Raw genomic sequence first — 22271 nt, forward strand, 5'->3', positions numbered from 1 at the left:
ATGAGAAAAAACACCTACACATAATCTTAAGGAATTACAAAGTTTATTTATGGAAAACTTTAACTCTCTTGAAAGACATAACATGTTCTTGGATAGGAAGACTCAATATCATCAACATGCCTGTTCTCCCTAATTAATTTATAATTATAGCTCAATCCCAATCAAATACTTTGAGTGTTCTAGAACTAGAGAAATTTATTAAGTTCGTTTAGAGAAATAAGGAAGAGTCACCAGGAAATCCCTGAAAAAGATAAGCAATGAGATGCGGGTAGCCCTACCAGATATTAAAACAACAAAGCTTCCAAAATTAAAAGTGCTGCATAGCACGTGAATAGACATACAGACAATGAACAGAATCAAGAAACCCACATATAGTACCACTGCATATAAAAATTCAGTATATGACAATGGCACCATCTCAAATCAACATGAAAAAGACCTACATTTTAGTAAGAGGTATTAGGATAGCTGGGTTGCCACGTGAAAAAAGATAAAAACTAGAGCCATTCCTCATGCCACACCCCAGGAAAATGCAAACAGAATCAGATGCAACATTAAAAAACACCATACAAGTACCAAAAGAAAACATGGGTGGACTCCCCTATAACTCTGGAGTCTGGAAAACTTTCCTATGACTCAAAATTCACAAGCTAAAAAGGGAAAGACTGATAAATTTTATTTCATAAAAATAAAAAACTTTTGCAGAGCAAAAAACAAACAAAAACCAAAGGATAACTACAGTAAAAAGACAAATAAAAAAATGTTTCTAATGGCAATTTTAAAAAACTGAAATGGACAAAAAAGACTACTGAATGTCCTGTCTAGCATACTCTTTGGGGTTATCTGTGCCTTTCATTGTCTTTTGGCTATTTTACAACTTTATAAATTGTAGATAGCTAATACTAATGCAAATGACTCTTGTCCACAAAAATGCAGATATATTTTTGTAAGTGGAATACAATTGATTACTGCCCTGTGGATACTGACCAGTTGTGTATCCATTTATATATCCATTTCAGCATTCCCAAATCCTATGTTGTTTTTTGCCACTGCCTTTGAAACAACTGTAACATCATACTGATTCCCTCTTAATAAGTTAAATACAATCTTTGGCACATATTCATTTTACATTTGTGTGAGGGTCATGAGTTTACCTTTTTGAAAATTATCTTTTAATAGTTTTGGAAGTTTTACCAAAATGCCCAGTGCATTCACCTGACAGAGCCAAGAAAACTGCTTTAGCAGATAATTGCACCTCATGGGCTACTCAAGTTTGGATATTATCTTTTCTTGGCTCCCAGAAGTAAAACCCAAGCAGCAATATATGATTAACTTTGCTGCCTGTTTCTCTGGGTCATCCCCACTTCCCCCATCCTGTCTACAAATTATATGTTCTGGTGTGGTTTCTAGTTACTGCATGGCCAGTAAGTTATCACCCCTAAATGGCAGCAATGATTGAGAATTCGATTTTATGATCATTTACTTGGTGATCCTTACAGACGGATGATAGAGATCACTTGGGTAAAAGATAAAAGAGACTTTGGTTTGTTAGTCTTTTTAACATATTTGTTTATTCTGAGCTCAAATCCAGTTAAGATTTCATGTCCACCAAGAACAGGTCTTTGACATCTGGACCAGTGAGTTTTTCTATCTCTGTGACTCTTATATCTCTTGACCTGTCAGTGAAGTTACAGAAACAAAGATACAAAGCTCTGCATCTGTAATTCAGAAAGGCTTTTACCTCTTCATTACGTATGTGAAACAATTTATCTCTATTAATAATTTAAACTATAAAGTCTCTCGAATTAAAGAAACTCTGTTCTGACTGGCTTGACACAAATAAGTACTTATATAAATAGAATATTTGTAAAATACCCCCAAAACAAGGAAATTGAACTTTTAATATGTTAAATGTGTTAGACTTAAGAAAAATTCTTATGGAAACTAACTCAAAAACATTTTTAAAACCCAAGGTCACCTAAATAAGATACAATTTTGGCAAACCTTGATAATTTCAGTTTTTAAAAGTAGCTATTTCTTGTCTCTGATTAATCATTTTATTCTACTAAGATTTTTTTTCCTAAACACATACAAGGTTACATAAGCTAACATTACCCTACATAATATTTAAGATGATGAAAAGGTAAACTCGTGCTCAAATAAATTATTCTGACAAACTTTTAATTTCAACACGTATGAAAATAATTTCCAACATTTTTAGGTAACAAAACCTTGATATTAAGTTAATTAATAAATAATAATTAGATATCTAGTTAACTTTTAGTACAACAGAACCCAAGAAGACTGACTACTAAGCACAATTAAGTTTATATATTTGTTTCTTTATATGCTATATAGAGGCTATAGTTTTGGCACATGTTAATGTAAGTGTTCAGTTTTGCCACTTTAAGAAGGTATAAAAGGAATGTTTGTGGCTATAGGAGTTTATATTACGTGTGCTCATGAGTTTTCCAAGTGTGATAAAATTCTTGTGTACAACAGTTCTCAATGTTTAATCCCAGTGTTTTAACGTGAAATATAAATTAGTTACTTGGATTAAAAATTTAAAATCATTACCAGCAGTTAAGATAATACTAGGAAAAATAGTAAGAGAGAAATACAATTGTGTAGATGCTTTTATTTTTCAAGAAAATTGAGTACACTTAACCCTTGAACAACACAGGTTTGAACTATGCAGATTCACTTATACACAATTTTCTTCTGCCTTTGCCACTCCTGAGATAGCAAGACCAACTCCTCCCGTCTCCTCCTCAGCCTACTCAACATGAAAATGATGACAATAAGGCCGGGCGCGGTGGCTCACGCTTGCAATCCCAGCACTTTGGGAGGCCAAGGCGGGCGGATCACGAGGTCAAGAGATCGAGACCACGGTGAAACCCCGTCTCTACTAAAAATACAAAAAATTAGCCAGGTGTGGTGGCGGGCGCCTGTAGTCCCAGCTACTCGGAGAAGCTGAGGCAGGAGAATGGTGTGAACCCGGGAGGCGGAGCTTGCAGTGAGCCGAGATCGCGCCACTGCACTCCAGCCTGGGTGACAGAGCGAGACTCCGTCTCAAAAAAAAAAAAAAAAAAAAAGAAAATGATGACAATGAAGACTTTTATGATGAACCACACCCACTTAGTGGATATTAATATAGTTTCTCTTCCTTATGATTTTCTTAATAACATTTTCTTTTCTCTCACTTACTTTATTGTAAGAATATAGTAGATAACAAACATAACATAGAAAACATGTTTTGATTGTTAGGTTATCAGTAAGGCTACCAGTCAACAGTCGGCCATTAGTAGTTAAGTTTTGGGAGTCAAAACTGATACTCGGCCAGGCCAACACTTTGGGAGGCCGAGGCAGGCAGATCACTTGAGGCCAGAAGTTCAAGACCAGCCTGGCCAACATGGTGAAACTCTGTCTCTACTAAAAAAAAAATACAAAAATTAGTTGGGTGTGGTGGCATATGCCTGTAATCCCAGCTATTCAGGAGGCTGAGGCAAGAGATCACTTGAGCCCGGGAGGCGTCTCCCTCTGTCACCCAGACTGGAGTGCAGTGGCGCGATCTTGGCTCACTGCAACCTCCACCTCATGGGGTTAAAGCAATCCTCCCACCTCAGCCTCCTGAGTAGCTGGGATTACAGGGGCACGCCACCACGCCTGGCTAATTTTTGTATTTTTTTAGTAGAGACGGGGTTTCACCATGGTGGCCAGGCTGGTCTCAAACTCCTGGCCTCAAGTGATTCACCCACCTTGGCCTCCCAACGTGCTAGAATTACAGGCATGAGCCACCGCGCCCAGCTGATACTCATATTTTTGACTGCAAACAAACCTAATAATTTCTTGCATTTCATTTTTTGTAAGCTGAAAGAATAAATAACTGAAGTGTTCTAGGGTTCCTCTGGGAAACCTTAAAGATAATTTTAGGTGTAAAAGATGTCTTGAGGCTGGGTGCAGTAGCTCATGCTTATAATTTCAGCACTTTGGGAGGTCAAGGTGGGAAGGATTGCTTGAGCCCAGGAGGTTGAGACCAGCCTGGTCAGTGCCCCTAAATCCTGTGTTGTTCAAGGGTCATCTGTAGTTTCATCCTAAAGTAGTAGTTATCACAATTTTTGTTCCCTTAAAACTGATTGAGAACTCCAAAAAGATTTTGTTTATGTGGATTATAACTATGAATATTTTTCAATTAAAAATTAAAACAGAATGTTTAAAAACATTTGTTGATTGATTCATTTGAAAATAGCAATGATGAATGCAATGCATTTTAACACAAATAATTTCTGAATTAGTCAGGGTTCTCCAAAGGAACAAAACTAATAGGATATATAAAGATATATAAAAGACTTATTACAGGAATGGGCTCACACCATTATGAAAGCCAAGCTGTACCACAATATGCCGTCTGCAAGCTGGAGAACCAGGAAAGCCAGTGGTGTAATTCAGGCCAAGTCCAAAGGCCTGCAAACCAGGGGGGCTGCTGGTGTAAGCCCCACAGTCTGAAGGCCTGAGACCAGGTGTTCCGATGTCCATGGGCCAGAGAAGACAGATGTCTCAGCTCAAGAAGAGAGAAAGAATTCACCCTTCCTTCACCTTTTTGTTCCATCTGAGGCCTCAGTGGATTGAATGTCCACCCACACTGGCGATGGCAGACCTTCTTTACTCAGTCTACTGATTTAAATGCTAGTCTCTTCCAGAAACATCCTCACAGAAACACCCAGAAATAATGTTTCACCAGCTATCTGGGAAACCCTTAACCTAGTTAAGTTGACACATAAAATTTCATCATCATAACCTTTTAGGATTATTTAAAAATAATTTTGACCTCACAGACCCCAAACAAAGAACCAGTTCTCTAGTCAAGTGTTTGTTTCAGAATATGAAAGAGCACAGTGAAGGACAAAACTTGGAAAATGAAGTATATTTGCCTTGGTTTATAATACCTGAGTCTGAAAACCAGTTATGAAATATGTTACAAACTTAGCAACATTTGCTTAATCTTGTTGGGCTTGTTTCCTTGGTTATTTGTTAATGCCTCTGCCTATAATATGAAAGGTTACTCTTCACCTTCTGTGTAATCTGCCTATGTAACAGTGAGTCTGTTTGCCAGAATAATTTTGTGTTTCATAGGGACTTTATTATACTTTTTATTATTTAAGCAAACAAGAAAGGTTTCTTCTCACTTATGAAAGAGCTGAGGTTCTTCATAATCAAGTTATCTATGTTTATTTTTAAATGTTGCATTTTCATGTTAACTAAATAGATAACCAGCACCACCATGCCCAGTTAATTTTTTTTTTTTTTTTTTTTTTTTGAGATGGAGTCTCGCTCTGTTGCCCAGGCTGGAGTGCAGTGGCACAATCTCGGCTCACTGCAAGTTCTGCCTCCTGGGTTCATGCCATTCTCCTGTCTCCGCCTCCCGAGTAGCTGGGATTACAGGTGCCCACCACTGCACCCGGCTAATTTTTTTTGTATTTTTAGTAGAGACGGGGTTTCACCATGTTAGCCAGGATGGTCTCGATCTCCTGACCTCGTGATCCGCCCGCCTTGGCCTCCCAAAGTGCTGGGATTACAGGCGTGAGCCACCGCACCGGCCTTTTTTTAAAATTTTTTGTAGAGATGGGATCTCTCCATGTTGCCCAGGCTGGTCTCAACCTCCTGGGCTCAAGCAATCCTTCCTGCCTTGACCTCCCAAAGTGCCGAAATTATAAGCATGAGCTACTGCACCCAGCCTCAACACATCTTTTACACCTAAAATTATCTTTAAGGTTTCCCAGAGGAACCCTAGAACACTTCAGTTATTTATTCTTTCAGCTTACAAAAAATAAAATGCAAGAAATTATTAGGTTTGTGTGATGTGCTACTCTAGTAAAAATTGCATGGGAAGAGTTATCAAATTAAAAGAGATGCTTAGCCTTCCTAGATTAAATATCTATAGGTAAAAAATGGACTAACACAAACATTTCTGAAACTGTACACTTTATGGGAAGTCCCTGGAGATTTGCCAATGCCCTTCCTATCGATATTGTGTTTTCATTGATCAAACTTTTTAAGTAGCAGTTATGTAATAAACCTGATAGGAAATTTTACCCTCTTCCATTCTGATATTATTGGTTACAGTGATAAATTAGCCATAGCTATTAAAGTCCATCATCTACAGATAGTTTTATTATACTCTGATGCTTGCCTAAAAGCTCTGCTATAGGCTGTTAAGTCGAGCTTATATCTTCAACAATGAAGGGCAGCTTCAGAGACTTGTACACTCCAAACTATTGACACTTCACAAGATAGACTCTAAAAGTTAAATACAGAATTACCACAGACCCAACAATTCTACTCTTAGGTAATTCCCCCAAACACTGAACATAGGCATTCAACCAAAACTTGTCCATGAATGTTCATAGCAGCATATTCTCAACCACCACAAGGTAGAAACAAATGTTCATCAACTAATGAATGAATAAATAAAATGTGGAATATCTATATAATGAGAATTATTCAGCCATAAAAAGAATAGTACTTTTTTTCTTGAGACAGGGTTTTTCTTGGTATTGCCCACATAGCAGTCCATATGGACTGCTATAACTAAGTAATGTAGACGGGTAGCTTACAGCTCTGGAGGCTGGGAAGTACAAGATCACAGCAGATTCAGTGTCTAGTGAGTTCTGGTTCATAGATGGTGCCTTGTAACTGCATCCTCACATGGTGGAAGGGGCAAGCTAGCTCTCAGGATCTCTCTCTCTCTCTCTCTCATAAGACTACTACTGGTCCCATTCATGAGTGATGTGCCCTCATGACCTAACTACCACCCAAACGCCCTACCCCCTAATACTATCACATTGGTGATTTAGGTTTTAACATACGAATTATGGGGGGGACATGAAACTTCATACATAACAAGTACTGATTCATGCTACAATATAGATGAGCGTGCTAAAGTGGAAGACGCCAGACACACACAAAAACTACATATTATATTCTTCTATTACATGAAATATCCAAAATAGGTAAAATCATAGTACAGAAAGCAGAAAACTGGTTGCCAGGGGCTAGAAGAAGAGAGAAAATGAAGAGTGACTATTTAATGTGTACAAGGTTTCTTTCTGTAATGATGAAAAATGTTTTAAAACTAGATAGAGATGGTGGCTGCACAGCACTGTGAATGTACTAAATGTCACTGAAATACACATTTTAAAATGGCTTTTTTTTTACATTGATGTTACCTCTATTCAGGAAAAAATAAAACAAGAATAATATTTGAGGGGGATACACTTCTGGAATAATAGTGTGAGGAAATCCACAAACCTGTTCCCTAGTGAAACAACCCTAACTAATTCCACAAACCTGTTCCCTAATGAAACAACTCTAACTAATGAAAATTATTTTTTAAAACACTATTTGAATTTCTGAAAATTGTCCTAAGAGCATACAGGAAAAGAAGAAACATTTATCCAAGAAAATTGACTACATACTTGGTAAGAACAGTAAGAGTTTGTGGCCCTTGACCCATGACCCACATCCACCTTTTCCCAACCACCAATTCAGGTGACAGATCTACCCAGTGGGAGTAGCTAAGAAGGCAGGGCTCTCTTTCCCGCCAGGGTTTCAGTCAAGAGCCAAAGAAAGGACAGGCATTCAGAATTTCTTACCCCTGCCCGAACTGTACTGCAGAGGCTAAAAAAAAAGGTGAGTATGGCAGAGAGAATAAGGGCTCCATTCTTCCACCCAGCCCTCCTTCATCCTCCCAGCCCCTGGAGGATGTCATAGAACAGAGGCTATACCACAGTAATAACAACCACTGATACTGGGGACCCAGCTGTCCTCACTTTGGCCTGCTCATACCAGAGAGGCTCCACACTGGGAGAGGCAAGCCAAGACCAGAGACTGCCATCTCACCCAGCACCATGCTCTTAAAGCAAGGCTATCACTCCAAGAGAGGGAGGCCACCGTTCGTGCCCCCAGATCTAGAGCAGTGGCTCAAGGATTATCATCAGGGGGTGAGGTAGAAGGTAAGTACAAAGAGCTCCAAAGAACTCCCCAAAGAAACTGACCTTATGTAGAACAGAATATGGAGAAGCACAAACACAAGGGTGCTCTTGAAAACAATGAAGATTTTGGTATTAAGCAATTGAAAGGAGGTTGGTAGCTTCATGAGAGCAATAAGCTAAATTCTAAGCCCGCAAGTTTACCCAAGAGAACCAGGAGAAGAAAAAGTGAAGAAGAGCCTTCCTGCAGTGAGAACAAGCCTCAGAGACTGGCCTGGGAAAACCACCACTGCACTGAAACAGGTATTTGTACACCCATGTTCACTGCAGCATTATTCACAATAGTCAAAAGGTGGATGCAACACAAATGTCCACTGATAAATGACAGATAAACAAAATGTAATATATACATACAATGGGCTTTCATTCTGCCCTAAATAAAGGAAGAAAAGTATGACATGTGGTACAATGTGGATAAATCTTGAGGACATTATGCTTAGTGAAATAAACCCATAACAGAAAAACATATAATTCCACTTATATTAGGTATCTAGAGTAGTTATAGTCATAGAGATAGCAAGTAAGATGCTGTTTGCCAAGGGCTGGTGAAAAGTGGGGAATGGGAGTTAGTGTTTAATGAGTAAGAGTTTCAGCTTGGGAAGATAAAAAAGTTGTGGAGAGCCAGGCGCAGTAGCTCATGCCTGTCATCCCAGCACTTTGGGAGGCCGAGGCAGGTGGATCACCAGGTCAGGAGTTCAAGACCAGTCTGGCAACATGGTGAAACCCCGTCTCTACTAAAACTACAAAAATTAGCTGGGCATGGTGGTGCGTGCCAGCTACTTGGGAGGCTGAGGCAGGAGAATTGCTTAAACCTTAAACCGGGACCAGGAGGCGGAGGCAGCAGTGAGCGAGATCACGCCACTGCACTCCAGCCTGGGCTACAGAACAAGACTCTGTCTCAAAAAAAAAAAAAAAAAAAGTTGTGGAGATAGATGATAATAGTGGCAGAACAATGTAAATTGTACTTAATGCCAAATAACTTTATATGTAGAAATAATTAAAATGGTAAATCTTATGTTGTATGAATTTTATCACAATTTAAAAATAAAATAAAAAGCCAAGATTGGGAAGATTAGGGGTTTTAATCCACTAAAAAGTCAAAATAAATACAAAACAGAGAAATGAAAACATTGTCACTTATTCCTTTTGAAATTTTAAGCACGATGTGGCTGGATATGTTCTAGCTGCTGGAGTATATAGTAGTTCCCTTTACCTGGTGGTGAACTCATCTCCCGCTGCTAAGGACTCACAGTTGTACCTTGTCTACAGATGAGAAGCACTCCACACAACATTGATGCGTGGGAGGTTATATGCCTCCAACACACACACACACACACACACACACACACACACACACACGCATACAAACACACACACACACACAGACAGATGGAGAGAACAGCCTGCAGCAAAGGAAAGATTGTTGCAGGTTAAGGTAAAAACTCAGCCCCTCTGCCTCAAGGTGGGATAATTCTGAGATGTCATTCAAGCTCTAGAATTCCCCCTGAGATTAGGTTAAAGCTAGACTTCTGGGGAACCCACAGTTTTGCTGATCTCTGCCTATCCTATTTTCCTTACTCCTGTGGTTTCATCTGAAAGTATTCCCTCGATAAATCATTTGCATATAAGGGATAATATGCCACTGCAAAGAGGACCAAATTTAACTGGATCAGACTGTGGAATAACTTATGCCCCAGGACATCGTTGAAAATAATAATCACCCAGCAATTATTGGAATCTGACAGCTGAATGTGATGCCAACAGAGGCAGAAAGTTTAACAGAGACATCAGGAAAACAGAAAGTCAAAGAGAGCACTGCTAAAACCACTGTCATTCCAGGGTGACCGTATATACGCCAGGATTGCACTCTGAGGTGCAACATCAGAGACTTCCCACTGTGAGGGAAATACACTTGACTAGAATAGTCCAAACAAGCCATTAAACAAGCACACAAACAACAACATGCCCCATGAGTGTTATGGGGTGGAAGGAATCAGCATCAAGAGTTGCTACATTATCTAAATCGTCCAGTTTTCAACAATAACAAAAAAAAAAAAACCATGAGGCATATAAAGAAACAGAAGACTGTGACCAATAAACAGAAAAATAGGCAACAGTGGCTAGGCACTGTGGCTCATGCCTGTAATCCCAACACTTTGGGAGGCCAATGCAGGTGGATCACCTGAGGTCAGGAGTTCAAGACCAGCCTGACCAATATGGTGAAACCCCATCTCTACTAAAAATACAAAAATTAGCCGGGTGTAGTGGCGTGCACCTGTAGTCCCAGCTACTTGGGAGGCTGAGACAGAAGAATTGCTTGAACCTGGGCAGCGGAGGTTGCAGTGAGTCAAGATTGTGCCACTGCACTCCAGCCTGGGCGACAGAGCAAGACTCTGTCTCAAAAAAACGAAGGAAAGAAATAGGCAATAGAAACTGCTTGTGAGATGGCCCAGATGTTGGATGTAACAGACTTCAAAGCAGCCATAATAACTATGTTCACAGAACTAAAAAGAAGAAGCAAAGTATGATGACAATGTCTTATCAAATAGAGATGGATGAAGAAGTAGAATTTTTTTTTTAAATAATTGGAAACTCCAGAGTTGAAAAGTCAGTAACATAAATGAAAAATTCATTGGAGGGTCTCAACAGTGGATGTGAATTGGCGGAAGGAAGAATCAGTGAATATACAAGATAGTCTGATTATGCAATCAGAGAACAAGAGAGAAAAAAGAGTAAGAGAGAAAAAAGAACAAGAGAGAAAAAAGAATAAGGAAAATGAACAGAGTCTCAAACAAATGTGGACATCATTAAGCACACCAGCATACATGAGATGGCAGCACCAAAGTAGAGAAGAGAAAGGAACAGAATGACTATTTAAAGAAATAATTTAAAATTTCCAAAATTTGATGAAAAACATTAACCTACATATCTATGAAGATCAACAAACTCCAAGTAAGATAAACATAAAGAGATCCAAACCCAGGTACACCACAGTAAAATAATGAGAGACAAAGGGAAAATCCTGAAAATAACAAGAAACTGCTGATCACATAAGGGAATTCCAATAAGATTAACAGCTAACTTCTCATCAGAAACAATGAAGCCCAGAGGCAGTGGAAAGACATACTCAAACTGTTGGGGGGAAAAAAAAACCCGTCAACTAAAAATCTTACATATGGTAAAACTATCTTTCAAAAAACGAAGATGACATAAAGACATGCCCAGATTTAAAAAAAACAGACAAACAACAACAACAAAAAACAGGAAACAGTTTCAAGCAGACCAGCCTTACAAGAAATACAAAAGGATGTTCCTCACGATTAAGAGTGAACTCAGATGACCACTTGATCGCACACAGACACACAGACAGACCAGACACACACAGACACACACACACACACAGAACACCAGTAAAGGTAACTATGTAATTATAAAATACAGTATAAATGCATACTTCTCATTTCTTATTGATTTGTAGAAGCAGTTGCATAAAACTATATGTACATAATTGTATTGGTGGCATGCAACATATAGAATATATATAGAATATATGTAATACAATGGACAATCACAACACAAAGGATGCATGTGGGAGCAAAGCCATTCTGGAGTAAGAAAATGACACAAGATGACAACTAAAAACCCAGCAACAAATGAAAAGAATCAGAAACAGTAAATAAGAAACTTGATATAACAAACTTTAAAAATACATATTGGTCTCCGTTCTTCTCTCTGCTTCTTTAAAAGACAAAAAATTATAAAAAGTAACAATTATAGTAATGTATTATTGTAATAGCACAAAAAAGGGAAAGAAGAAATATAGCTATATAAGAGTAACATTTCTATATCTTACTGGAAATTAGAATAATTCTGAAGTAGATTCTGAGAGCAACCACTAAGAAATCACTTTTTTCTAAATTCCAAAAAAATCACTAATTAAAATGTTACACCAGAAAATATTTGCTTAATGCAAAAGCAGCAGTAAAAAAGGAATAGAGGAGCAAAAGAAATGAGACACAGAACACAAGAAAATCAGTGGATGTGAATCCAACTATATAAATAATAACATTAAATATGAATAAACAATCAAAAGGCATAGGTTCTCAAACTGGATAAAAATAAGATCCAATGATGTGCTATCTACAAGAGATACACTTTAGATTTAATGACAAACATAGGTCAAAAGTAAACAGATAGAAAAACATGTATCATGGAAAGAGCAACCCTAAGAAAGCTGCAGCAGCTATACTAATATCTGACATAACAGACTTTAAAACAAGTCCAGAAATAAAGGATATTTTATGATGGCAAATGGTCAGTCAATAAGGAATATATAAAGTATAAACATATATGCATCTAACAACAGAGCCTGAAAAGACATAAAAACTACTCATCATTCAATAATGGATAGAACAACTAAGCAGAAGGCCAAAGGGGAATAGGAGACTTGAACAATACTCTAAGCTAATTAGACCTAACAGACCTCTATAGAATACTCCCTCCAACAATAGGATACACAGTCTTCTCAAGGGAACATGGAACATTCTCCAGTACAGACTATGTTAGGCAATAAAATAAGCCTCAATAAACTTAAACTGATATCATACAAATTATTACCTCTGACTGCAATGGGATTAAATTAGAAATTAATAACAGAAGGACATTTTAGAAATTCACAAATATGTTGAAATTAAGCACACTTCTAAATAACCAGTGAGTCAAAGAGGAAATAACAAGGAAAATTAAAGATATTTTGAAGAAAGGTAAATGAAAACACACTGCCAAAAAGTTCTAGATGAAGCTAATGCTGTTCTTAGAGAAAAATTTATAGGTGTAAAAACCAATATTAAAAAGTAAGAAAGATCTCAAATTAATAACCCAAACTTCCATCATAAGGTTGGGTTCCATCATAATAAAAAAGAGAGCAACCTAACCCAAAACAAGCAGAAGAAAGAAAGTAATAAAGATTAGATCAGATGTAAATGTAACAGAAAAACAATAGAGAGGCCAGGTGCAGTGGCTCACGCCTGTAATCCCAGAAATGTGGGAGGCAATGGCAGGCAGATCACCTGAGGTCAGGAGTTCAAGACCAGCCTGGCCAACATGGCAAACCCTGTCTCTACTAAAAATATAAAAATTAGCCAGGCATGGTGGCATGTGCCTGTAATCCCAGCTACTCGAGAGGCTGAAACAGGAGAATTGCTTGAACCCAGGAGGCGGAGGTTGCAGTGAGCCAAGATCACGCTACTGCACTCCAGCCTGGGCAACAGAGCAAGACTCCATCCCAAAAAAAAAAAAGAAAAAAACAAAAACAATAGAGAAAAAAATCAATAAAACAGAGAGTTGGTTCTTTGAAAAGATCAACAAAATTGACAAACCTTTATCTAGAATGACCAAGAAAAAAACAAAGACTCAAATTACTAAATTCAAGAACAAAAGAGAGAACGTTACACAAATAAAAATAAGAAAAAGTTATGAACAATTATATGTCAACAACTAAAATAATCTAAATGAAACACAACAAATTCCTAGAAAGACACAAACTATCAAAAGTAACTCAAGAAAAATAGAAAATCTGAGTATACCTTTAACAAGTAATGAAATGGAATCAGTAATCAAAAACTTCCCAAGAAAGAAAATACACATGGCTTAACTGGAAAATTCTACCATATATTTAAAGAATTAACATTAATCATTCACAAACTCTTCCAAATGTGGAAGAGAAGGGAACACTTCCTAACTTATTCTATGAGGCCAGCATTACCCTCACACCAAAGCCAGATAAAGACATCGCCAAAAAAAGAAAATTATCCAGAGCTGGGCATGGTGGAACATGCCTGTAGTTCCAGCTACTCAGGAGGCTGAGGTGGGAAAACTGCATGAGCTCCGGAGTTCAAGACCAGGCTGGGCAATGTAGCAAGATCCTGTCTCAAACATAAATTAAAAAAAAAAATTTTTCATGCCAGGCACAGTGGCTCATGCCTATAATTCCAGCTACTCGGGAGGCTAAGGTAGGAGGACTGCTTGAGGCCAGAAGTACAAGATCAGTCTGGGCAACACAGTGAGATTTTGTCTCTAAAAAGATTACAGAAATCCCTCATGAATATAGATGTAGAAATTCTCAATAAAATACTAGCAAACCAAATCCAACAGTATATTAAGAGTATTATACACTATGGCCAAATGAGATTTATCCTAGGAATGCAAGGGTAATTAAACATGAGGAAATCAATCAATGTAATGTACCACATGAATAGAATAAAGGGGAAAAAAACCCAAATACTCATCTCAATTGAGAGAACACCAACTCATTCTATGAGGTATCATTCTCATCAAAGACATCACACACACAAAAAGAAACAGATCAAAATACCTTATGAATATACATGCAAAAATCCTCAACAAAATACTAGCAAACAGAATTCAACAACATATAAAAAGGATTATACATTATGCAGTATGATCAAGTGGGATTTATCCCATGAATACAAAGTTGGTTTACATCTGATAATGTAATATACCATATCAAAAGAATAAGGGACAAAACCACATGATCACCTCAATAGATACAGAAAAAAGCATCTGATAAAATTCAACAACCCTTCATAATAAAAACTAAGAGAACTCCTCAACCTGATAAACAGTATTTATAGAATTCCCACAGCAGTGTATGAGAGTGCCAGTTCTTCTACATCCTTACCAATACATGGTATAGTCAGTCTTTTTTTTTTTTTTTTTTTTTTTGAGACGGAGTCTCACTCTGTCGCCCAGGCTGGAGTGCAGTTGCACAATCTCGGCTCACGCATCCTCCGCCTCCCAGGTTCAAGTGATTCTCCTGCCTCAGCCTCCCGAGTAGCTGGGACTGCAGGCGTATGCTACCAAGTCCAGCTAATTTTTGTATTTTAGTAGAGACAGGGTTTCACCACATTGGCCAGGATGGTTTCAATCTCTTGACCTTGTGATCCACCTGCCTCAGCCTCCCAAAGTGTTGGGATTACAGGCATGAGCCACCACACCTAGCCTCATTTTTTAATTGAGTTGTTTTATTATTATTCAGTCTCAAACACTTCCTTTATACATTCTAGACACAATTTATTTATTGGATATGCAATTTGCCAATATCTTCTCCCAATCTGTGGCTCACCTTTTCTTTTCTTTTTTTTTCTTTTTTTTTTTTTGAGACAGGGACTCACTCTGTTGCCCAGACTGGAGTGCAGAGGCATGATCATGGCTCACTGTAATCTCAATAGCTTCTTCAAAGACTAGATATTCTCAATTCTGGTTCAATAAATAAAGTCCAATTTATCAATTTTTTTCTCTTATGTATTATACTTTTGGAAACAGTATCTAAGACATCTTGGCCTATCCTAAAGTCACAAAGATTTCCTCCTATGTTTTCTAGGAGTCTTATAGTTTTGCATTTTACATTTAGGTCTTGGGTTCATTTTGAGTCAATTTCTAAATATGGTGCAAAGCATGGATCAAAGTTCATTATTTTGTGTAAGGATATTCAATTTTTCCACCACCATTACTAAAAAAGACTATCTCTTTCTACTGAATTGCCTTTTCATCTTTGTTGAAAATCAATTGACTATGTGTTAATCTATTTATGTGGTTTCTATTAAGTTTCACTGATCTGTTTATCTTGATGCTAGTACTATAGTCTTACTTTCTGTAGCTTTATAGTAAATCTTAAAATCAGGTCTATGTGTCCTCCAATTCTGTTCATTTTTACCAAGTTAGTTTGGCTAATCTAGGTCCTTTACATTTCTATATGAAATTTAGAATCAGCTTGTCAATTTCTATAAATTTTCATTCTGCTGGGATTTATTTGGATTATCTTGAATATCTAGACTAAGTTGGAGAAAACTGACATCTTAACAATACTGTCTTCCAATCCATGAAAACAGCGTGTGTCCACTTACTTAGTTTACTATCAGCAATGTTAATTTAATTTATATCAGCAATGTTTTGTATTTTTCACATACAAGTCTTCCACATCTTTAGTCAGATTTATCCCTGACTATTTCATATTTTTGATACCATCAAATTTTAAATTTCAATTTCTGATTGTTGCTAGTATAGAGAGACACAATTGGCTTTTGCATATCAACCTGATTCCTACAACCTTGCTAAACTCACTTATCAGTTCTAGTAGCTTTTCTGTACATTCCACAGGATTTTCTATATAGATGATCACATAGTGTGCAAATAAAGATGGTTTTCCAAACCAGATGCTTTTTTTTAAATGGTCTTATTATACCGGCCTTATATTCAACATTCTAGTACAGTGTTGAATAGAAGTGGTGAGAATGAATATCCTTACCTCATTCCTGATTTTAGAGGAAAAGCATTCAGACTCTTACCACTAAGCACAATTTAGCTCTAGATTTTCACAGATGCCCTGTTTTAAGCTGAGGAATTTTCATTACTAGTTTCTGAGGGTTTTTTAAATCAGGAATTAATATTCGACTTTGTCCGTGCTTTCTCCACATATATGATCATACAACTTTTCTTTAATATGGTGAACAATGTTACACTGATTTTTCAAATGTTAAGCCAGCATCTTTCTTGAAATAAACCTCACTTGATCATGATGTATTCTTTATAGAGATATATATATACACACACACATATATACATATATAGAATATACTTTTATATAGATGTATTTTATACTTTTAAATCCATATATATGGATTTAATTCTCTAAAATTCTGTAAAATCTGTGTGTATGAGGAATACTGATTTAGTTTCCTTTTCTAGTTATGTCTTTCTTTCTTTAGTTTTGGTATCAGGTTAATGTTGACCTCAAAATGAGCTGGGAAATATTCCCTCCTCTTCAATTTTCCAGAAAAGTCTTTGTAGAATTGGCATTAATTCTTCCTTAAAGATTGTAGAATCCACCAGTAAAACCATCTGGGCCTAGAGTTTCGTTTTGGGGAAGGCTTGTAACCGCAAAATTCCCTTTCTTTAATTGATACAGGGCTATTCAGCTATCTATTTCTTCTTAAGTGAGCTTTGATAATACTTTGTATCTTTCAACTAATTTGTCCATTTCTGCTAAGTTGCCAAATGTATGAGCATGAAGTTGTTCATAATATATATATATTTTTTGAGATGGGGGTCTCACTCTGTTGCCTAGGCTGGAGTGCAGTGGCACAATCTCAGCTCTCTACAGCCTCAACGACCCAGACTCTGAGCAATTCTCCCACGTTAGCCTCCCGAGTAGCTGGGACCACAGGCACACGCCACCACACTTAGCTGATTTTTGTATTTGTAGAGACAAGGTCTCATTATGTTACCCAGGCTGGTCTTGTATGCCTGAGCTCAAGCAATCCTCCTGCTTCAGTCTCCCAAAGTGCTGGGATTACAGGCACGAGCCACTGCACTCGGCCTATTCATAATATTTCTTAACCTTTTTTTAATGTCTGTAGAATCTATAGTCATGTAACCTCTCTCACTCCCGTTTTTTTGTTTGTTTGGTTAGTTGGTTGGGTTTTTTTGTTTTTGTTTTTGTTTTTTTAAGATGGAGTCTCGCTCTGTAGCTCAGGCTAGAGTACAGTGGCATAATCTCGGCGCACTGCAACCTCCGCCTCCCGGTTTCAAGTGATTCTCCTGCCTCCGCCTCCTGAGTAGCTGGGATTACAGGCGTGCACTACCACGCCCAGCTAATTTTTTTTTTTTGTATTTTTAGTAGAGATGGGGTTTCACCATGTTGGCCAGGCTGGTCTCGAATTCCTGACCTCAAGTGATCTGCCTGCCTCAGCCTCCCAAAGTGCTAGGATTAAAGGCGTGAGCCACCGCGCCTGGCCCTGTTATTTTTAATTTGTATCATCTCTTTTTCTACCCCTAAAGGTTTATCAATTTTACGATCTCCTCAAATAACCAGTATTGAGTTTCACTGATTTTCTGTATTTCTGTCTCACTGAATACCACTCTGATCTTTACCATCTCCTTTCTTGCACCATCTGAATTTCATTTGCTCCTCTTTTCCTAGTTTCTTAGGCTAGAAGCTGAAGCCGTTCTTTTCTAGTAGAGGTGTTTGGTGCCATAAACTTCTAAGTATTTCTTTAGCTGCATTCACAAATGATATGTTGTGTTTTACTCAGTTTAAAATACTTCCTAATTTCTCTTTTGATTTATTTTTTTGTGTGTCAGTCAATGACCAAATATTTGGGAATTTTCCAGATAGTTTTTGTTTTTTTGTTTTTTTAACTATTGATTTCTAATATACTTCTGTTGTGGTCAAAGAACCATGTTATATGTCATGGCCTGCGGAAAGTTTATCACGTGCTTCTCAGGAAAAGATCAGGCTGAAAAATCCTGCCGCTGAGAAAAAACAATATAAATAAAATGATAAGTCTACAGGCCAGCTAAAAGACAATCAGGAAATAACAACAAAAATTGATCTTAATACTAAAATATTTATGAATAAATTGATGTCTTGGATTTCCTTCAAAATAATCCAAGATGAGGGAGAGTAGATAAGGGAAAAGATCAAACAAGACTGGCCAGGGAATGAATTGAAGCTAGATGATAGTTTATGGTGGTTCATTAAACTATTTTACTTTTTTAAACATTTAAAATTTTTCCATAATAAATGGTTTTTAAAAATGCAATATTAACACTTCACTTCGTGAAACCTGAAAAAAAAACAGGAAAAAAATAATAGAAGCTTAAACAATGTTCAAGAGAAAAGACTGCTAGCAGTACCCTCTATATGTGTGCAAAAAGCGTCCGCTTATAAATGAGACGCAAATATACATATATATGGGATAAGTATGAGTCACTAGAGTTTGCTAAAGAAAAGAGAGTGGGTTCAAACAAAATGAGCCAGTTGAAACAACTGCCCTCAAAAGAGAACAGAATAACACTATGAATACATAAATTCTGTTCCTGAGTGGCCCAAAAATCTCTCAATATATTTCAAAATTTTCTTCTAAGTTAATTTCATGTTTTTTCAAGGACACTACCTAGCACATTTTCCCAAGATGAAGCACCTCCTTCATAACCAGTACTATTTTCACAAATAAACTACTCTAGTAACTTTATCACACACTGCACTCAGTTTCAAGACGCAGCGATGAAAACAAAGCTTCCTTTTAATCTTCTTTCATTACCAAGTATACAGTTTATTAAAAGAAATAATGTTGGGAAATTAAGGAAATGCACTAATTATGCATTATCATATCATAGCAGAAACTGTATGTGACAAAAATTTATAACATGCCTACCACATGCTTGGTGTTAGGGATACAGGAGTGAACAAGCAGGCAAGGTCCCTAATGTTCTGAGCTTCCTGGGCATCTGAATACTCTCCCCTCTCCATTCTACAAATAAGGAAACCGAGATCCAGAGAGGTTAAGTAATTTTTTTCCATGACTGCACAATTCATCGTGACAGGATTAGGGCAAAACAAGAACCCAGGCCTCTTGACTCTTAAGGGCAAGGTGTATTTACATAACTTGAACTGGCTTCAATTTACACTACATTCACCGGTCCACAAACTGTACAGCGCTCTATTCTAGGAAGTGTATTCTGAAGAAATACTAATGATAAAGCATAATCTGTCTCAAGTTCCCTAAGTGAATAATAACTTCATTTCTCATTATCATCACTCCAAAATATGAAACCTTATATGTAAAAGGAACTTATTCTTGAAGACAGTGCCTAACCTAACCCATGGCTCATTACGGTGCCTGGCTAATAATATTCTATTGGAACAGCAGGTATTCAGTCTGGCATGGAATATGCATTACCTAGTACTATTCTTAAAATGAATGGGAAGGAACTCGATTTAAACGGAAAAATTAACGCAATTTTAATGAAATGTTTGTAAATAAGTAAAAGCTGTTCTGCCTCCAAAGCAGCTTAGATCCCGCGAGCGCAGGGTCACCCTAGCGTGTTCCCAAGCAGCAAGCAGCTCCTCCCCTCCAGCCCACGCTCTCTTCTCGCCCACTGCAGCCGCGCGGGGGAGTAGGGGGAAAGGGGGCCGGCGTCTCCCGCTCAATTTCAATTCTCCCACGCCCGCGGCAGCCCGGCGCGCCAGGCTTTCCACCCGCGCGCGACCTGGCACCTCCGTCACGCCGGGTGCCGGCTGTCGACCCTAGCCTGGCATGCCCGCGGCCGAGCAGCCCTCAGCCCCGCCACGAGCGAGACGGGGGCAGGGGGCAGGCCCCAGGAGTGTCCTCGGGCCCGGGGGCCGCAGCCAGAAGGAGAACGCGGGGCCGCACCCCGGCGCCCGGGGTTAGAGACGCTGCAGCAGCCACACCCACCGGCTGCGGGGTGACAGCTCCAGAGGCGGAGGCAGGCCGCGCCGACAGGTGCAGCCGCCTTCTGGGTCCCGCCGGGGTACCGGCTCGAGTTCCGCCACCCGCGAGCGCCCCCGTCCGCCCCCGCGCGCACCACCTGTCGGGCAGCTTCGCGCGCGGCCGGCGGCGGACGCCCCGCCCGGCTCGTGAGGAGCGGCCGGCGCGGGGCAAAAGGCCAAAGTCCCGGTGGGATGAGAGCTTTACCGGAGGGTGGGCCCCACACAGGCGGTGTCGGTGCTCTCGATCTCTTGCAAGATGCGCTCGTGCTCGGGGACGGTGCCCAGACTCTCGCTGCTCTCCGCCATTTTGGCTGGAAGCTGAGGAGCCAGCTAGGCGCGGCGCCGCGGGAACGACGGGGGCGAGTGCTAGGTGGCGCGAGCGCGGTGGGGCGGGGCGGCGCGGGGGCGCGCGGAGTGCCGGGCAGGAGGCGCGCGACCCGGCTCCCGCCCCCGCACCTGCCGGAGTGAGCGGGGGCTGCGGGCGGCGGCCGGGTACTCAGCTGGCATCCTGCCCTCCCTCGCGACTAACCCCTCCTGGGCGTCTTGTGCCCGGCCTTTGGGCTTTAACGTATATTCTTGTCTTCTGTGTGTGCCACACCCTGTGCCACACGCTGGGGATACCGTAGTAATCAGCAAGGTGGACACTCAGATAATCACCCTGAATCTGTAATAAGAGCCACGGGGACATTTAACAAGGGCCTGATGTACTCTGGGTCGTGGGGAGTCAGAGAAAGGAAAACATGCACTCACGAAAAGCAAAATTGCATGTGATAGTAAGATTTATTTTACGAACGAATAAAGATCCCAGTTGACCATGAAGACCGCTCCAGGTGGATTCATGTCCCCGCCTGCAAGAAGTCCACAGCGGCCAGTAGACTTGGAAATAAATTATAAGCGACAGAAAAATTAAATGACAAGAAGTTGAGACACTTGATGGCAAAGATACAAAAAAAAAAAAAAAAAAAGCCCAGGGCGATGTGTGATTCATACCAAAGTCCCTGAACCCCGGTGCCCCCAGGTCAGAGTAGCTGGGTTGAGGAGGGGTGAGAACTCTTGAAAGGGGGTTAGCAGCAGGGAGGTGGGAGAGAGAGGCAAGGAGGCTTGGACAAAGGTATCAGTGTAGAAAAAAGTCGTGCTTAATGACATGTTTGTAGGACACTGAGTAAAGCAGTTTGTCATGATCAAAGCAGGGAGGAAGGAAGACTAAACAGGAACAGAATGGAAACCTAGCCTGAGGAACAACTACTTTCTGCTCTACATTAATCCAGGGCTTTGAAAAGCTTCCGTTTGAGTCAACCAAGCTCTTTATCCAGCTGTGTAACTCATTCACCCTCAGTGAGCTTTTACTTGAAACCTACCTCCAGCCTCCTCCCCACAAACATCCTGGCAGGTGGTATTGTGCAATAGTTAGAGCATGAGCTCTGAAGACCAGTGTCCGAAGACATTAATTCTTGGATTAATATCACTTGAGAGCTGTGTGACATTGGGAAAGAACCTAGTTCTTTTATATGTCAGTTAAATGACTGTAAATGACAATAGCAGTGTCTGCCTCATATTGCTGTCGCATGGCGTATGAGTTTTCCATTGTTGCTTTAACAAATCACCACAAATCGAATAGCTTAAAATGACTCAGACATATTATCTTACAGTTCTGTACATTAGAAATCTGTCACAGGTCTCACTGGGCTAAAAATCAAGGTGTCAGCATGTATGTGTTCCTTGCTAGAGACTCTGTGGGAGAATTTGTTTCTTTGCCTTTTCCAGCTTCTAGAGGCCACCCACATACCTTGGCTCGTGGCCCCCTTCCTCTATCTTCAAAGCTAGCAGCATTACATCTCTCTGACCATTCTTCTGTGGTCACATCTTCCTCTGACTCTGACTTAGGCTGGAAAAGATGCTCAGTTTTTAAG

At 39.4% G+C, this 22271-nt stretch overlaps 1 protein-coding gene across 14 annotated transcripts in view; it reads right to left on the reverse strand.

Annotated features, from left to right (window-relative positions):
- The window catches only part of EXOC6 (exocyst complex component 6), a 364709-nt gene that overhangs the window by 192136 nt on the left and 150302 nt on the right, over positions 1-22271 (reverse strand). For 2 of the 14 annotated variants that reach the window (XM_055255412.2, XM_063629865.1), the window contains exon 1: positions 20567-20747. The exons of 10 other annotated variants lie outside the window; for them this stretch is intronic. In XM_055255412.2, coding sequence (XP_055111387.1) covers positions 20567-20667 — 101 coding nt within the window. In that variant the 5' untranslated portion in view covers positions 20668-20747. Of the gene's footprint in view, positions 1-20566; positions 20748-22271 lie in introns of those variants that run through there. 2 more of the 14 variants (XM_055255425.2, XM_063629874.1) reach the window with 2 other exon arrangements.

Source organism: Symphalangus syndactylus, chromosome 2, assembly GCF_028878055.3.
Source record: "Symphalangus syndactylus isolate Jambi chromosome 2, NHGRI_mSymSyn1-v2.1_pri, whole genome shotgun sequence".
NCBI classification, from domain to species: domain Eukaryota; kingdom Metazoa; phylum Chordata; class Mammalia; order Primates; family Hylobatidae; genus Symphalangus; species Symphalangus syndactylus.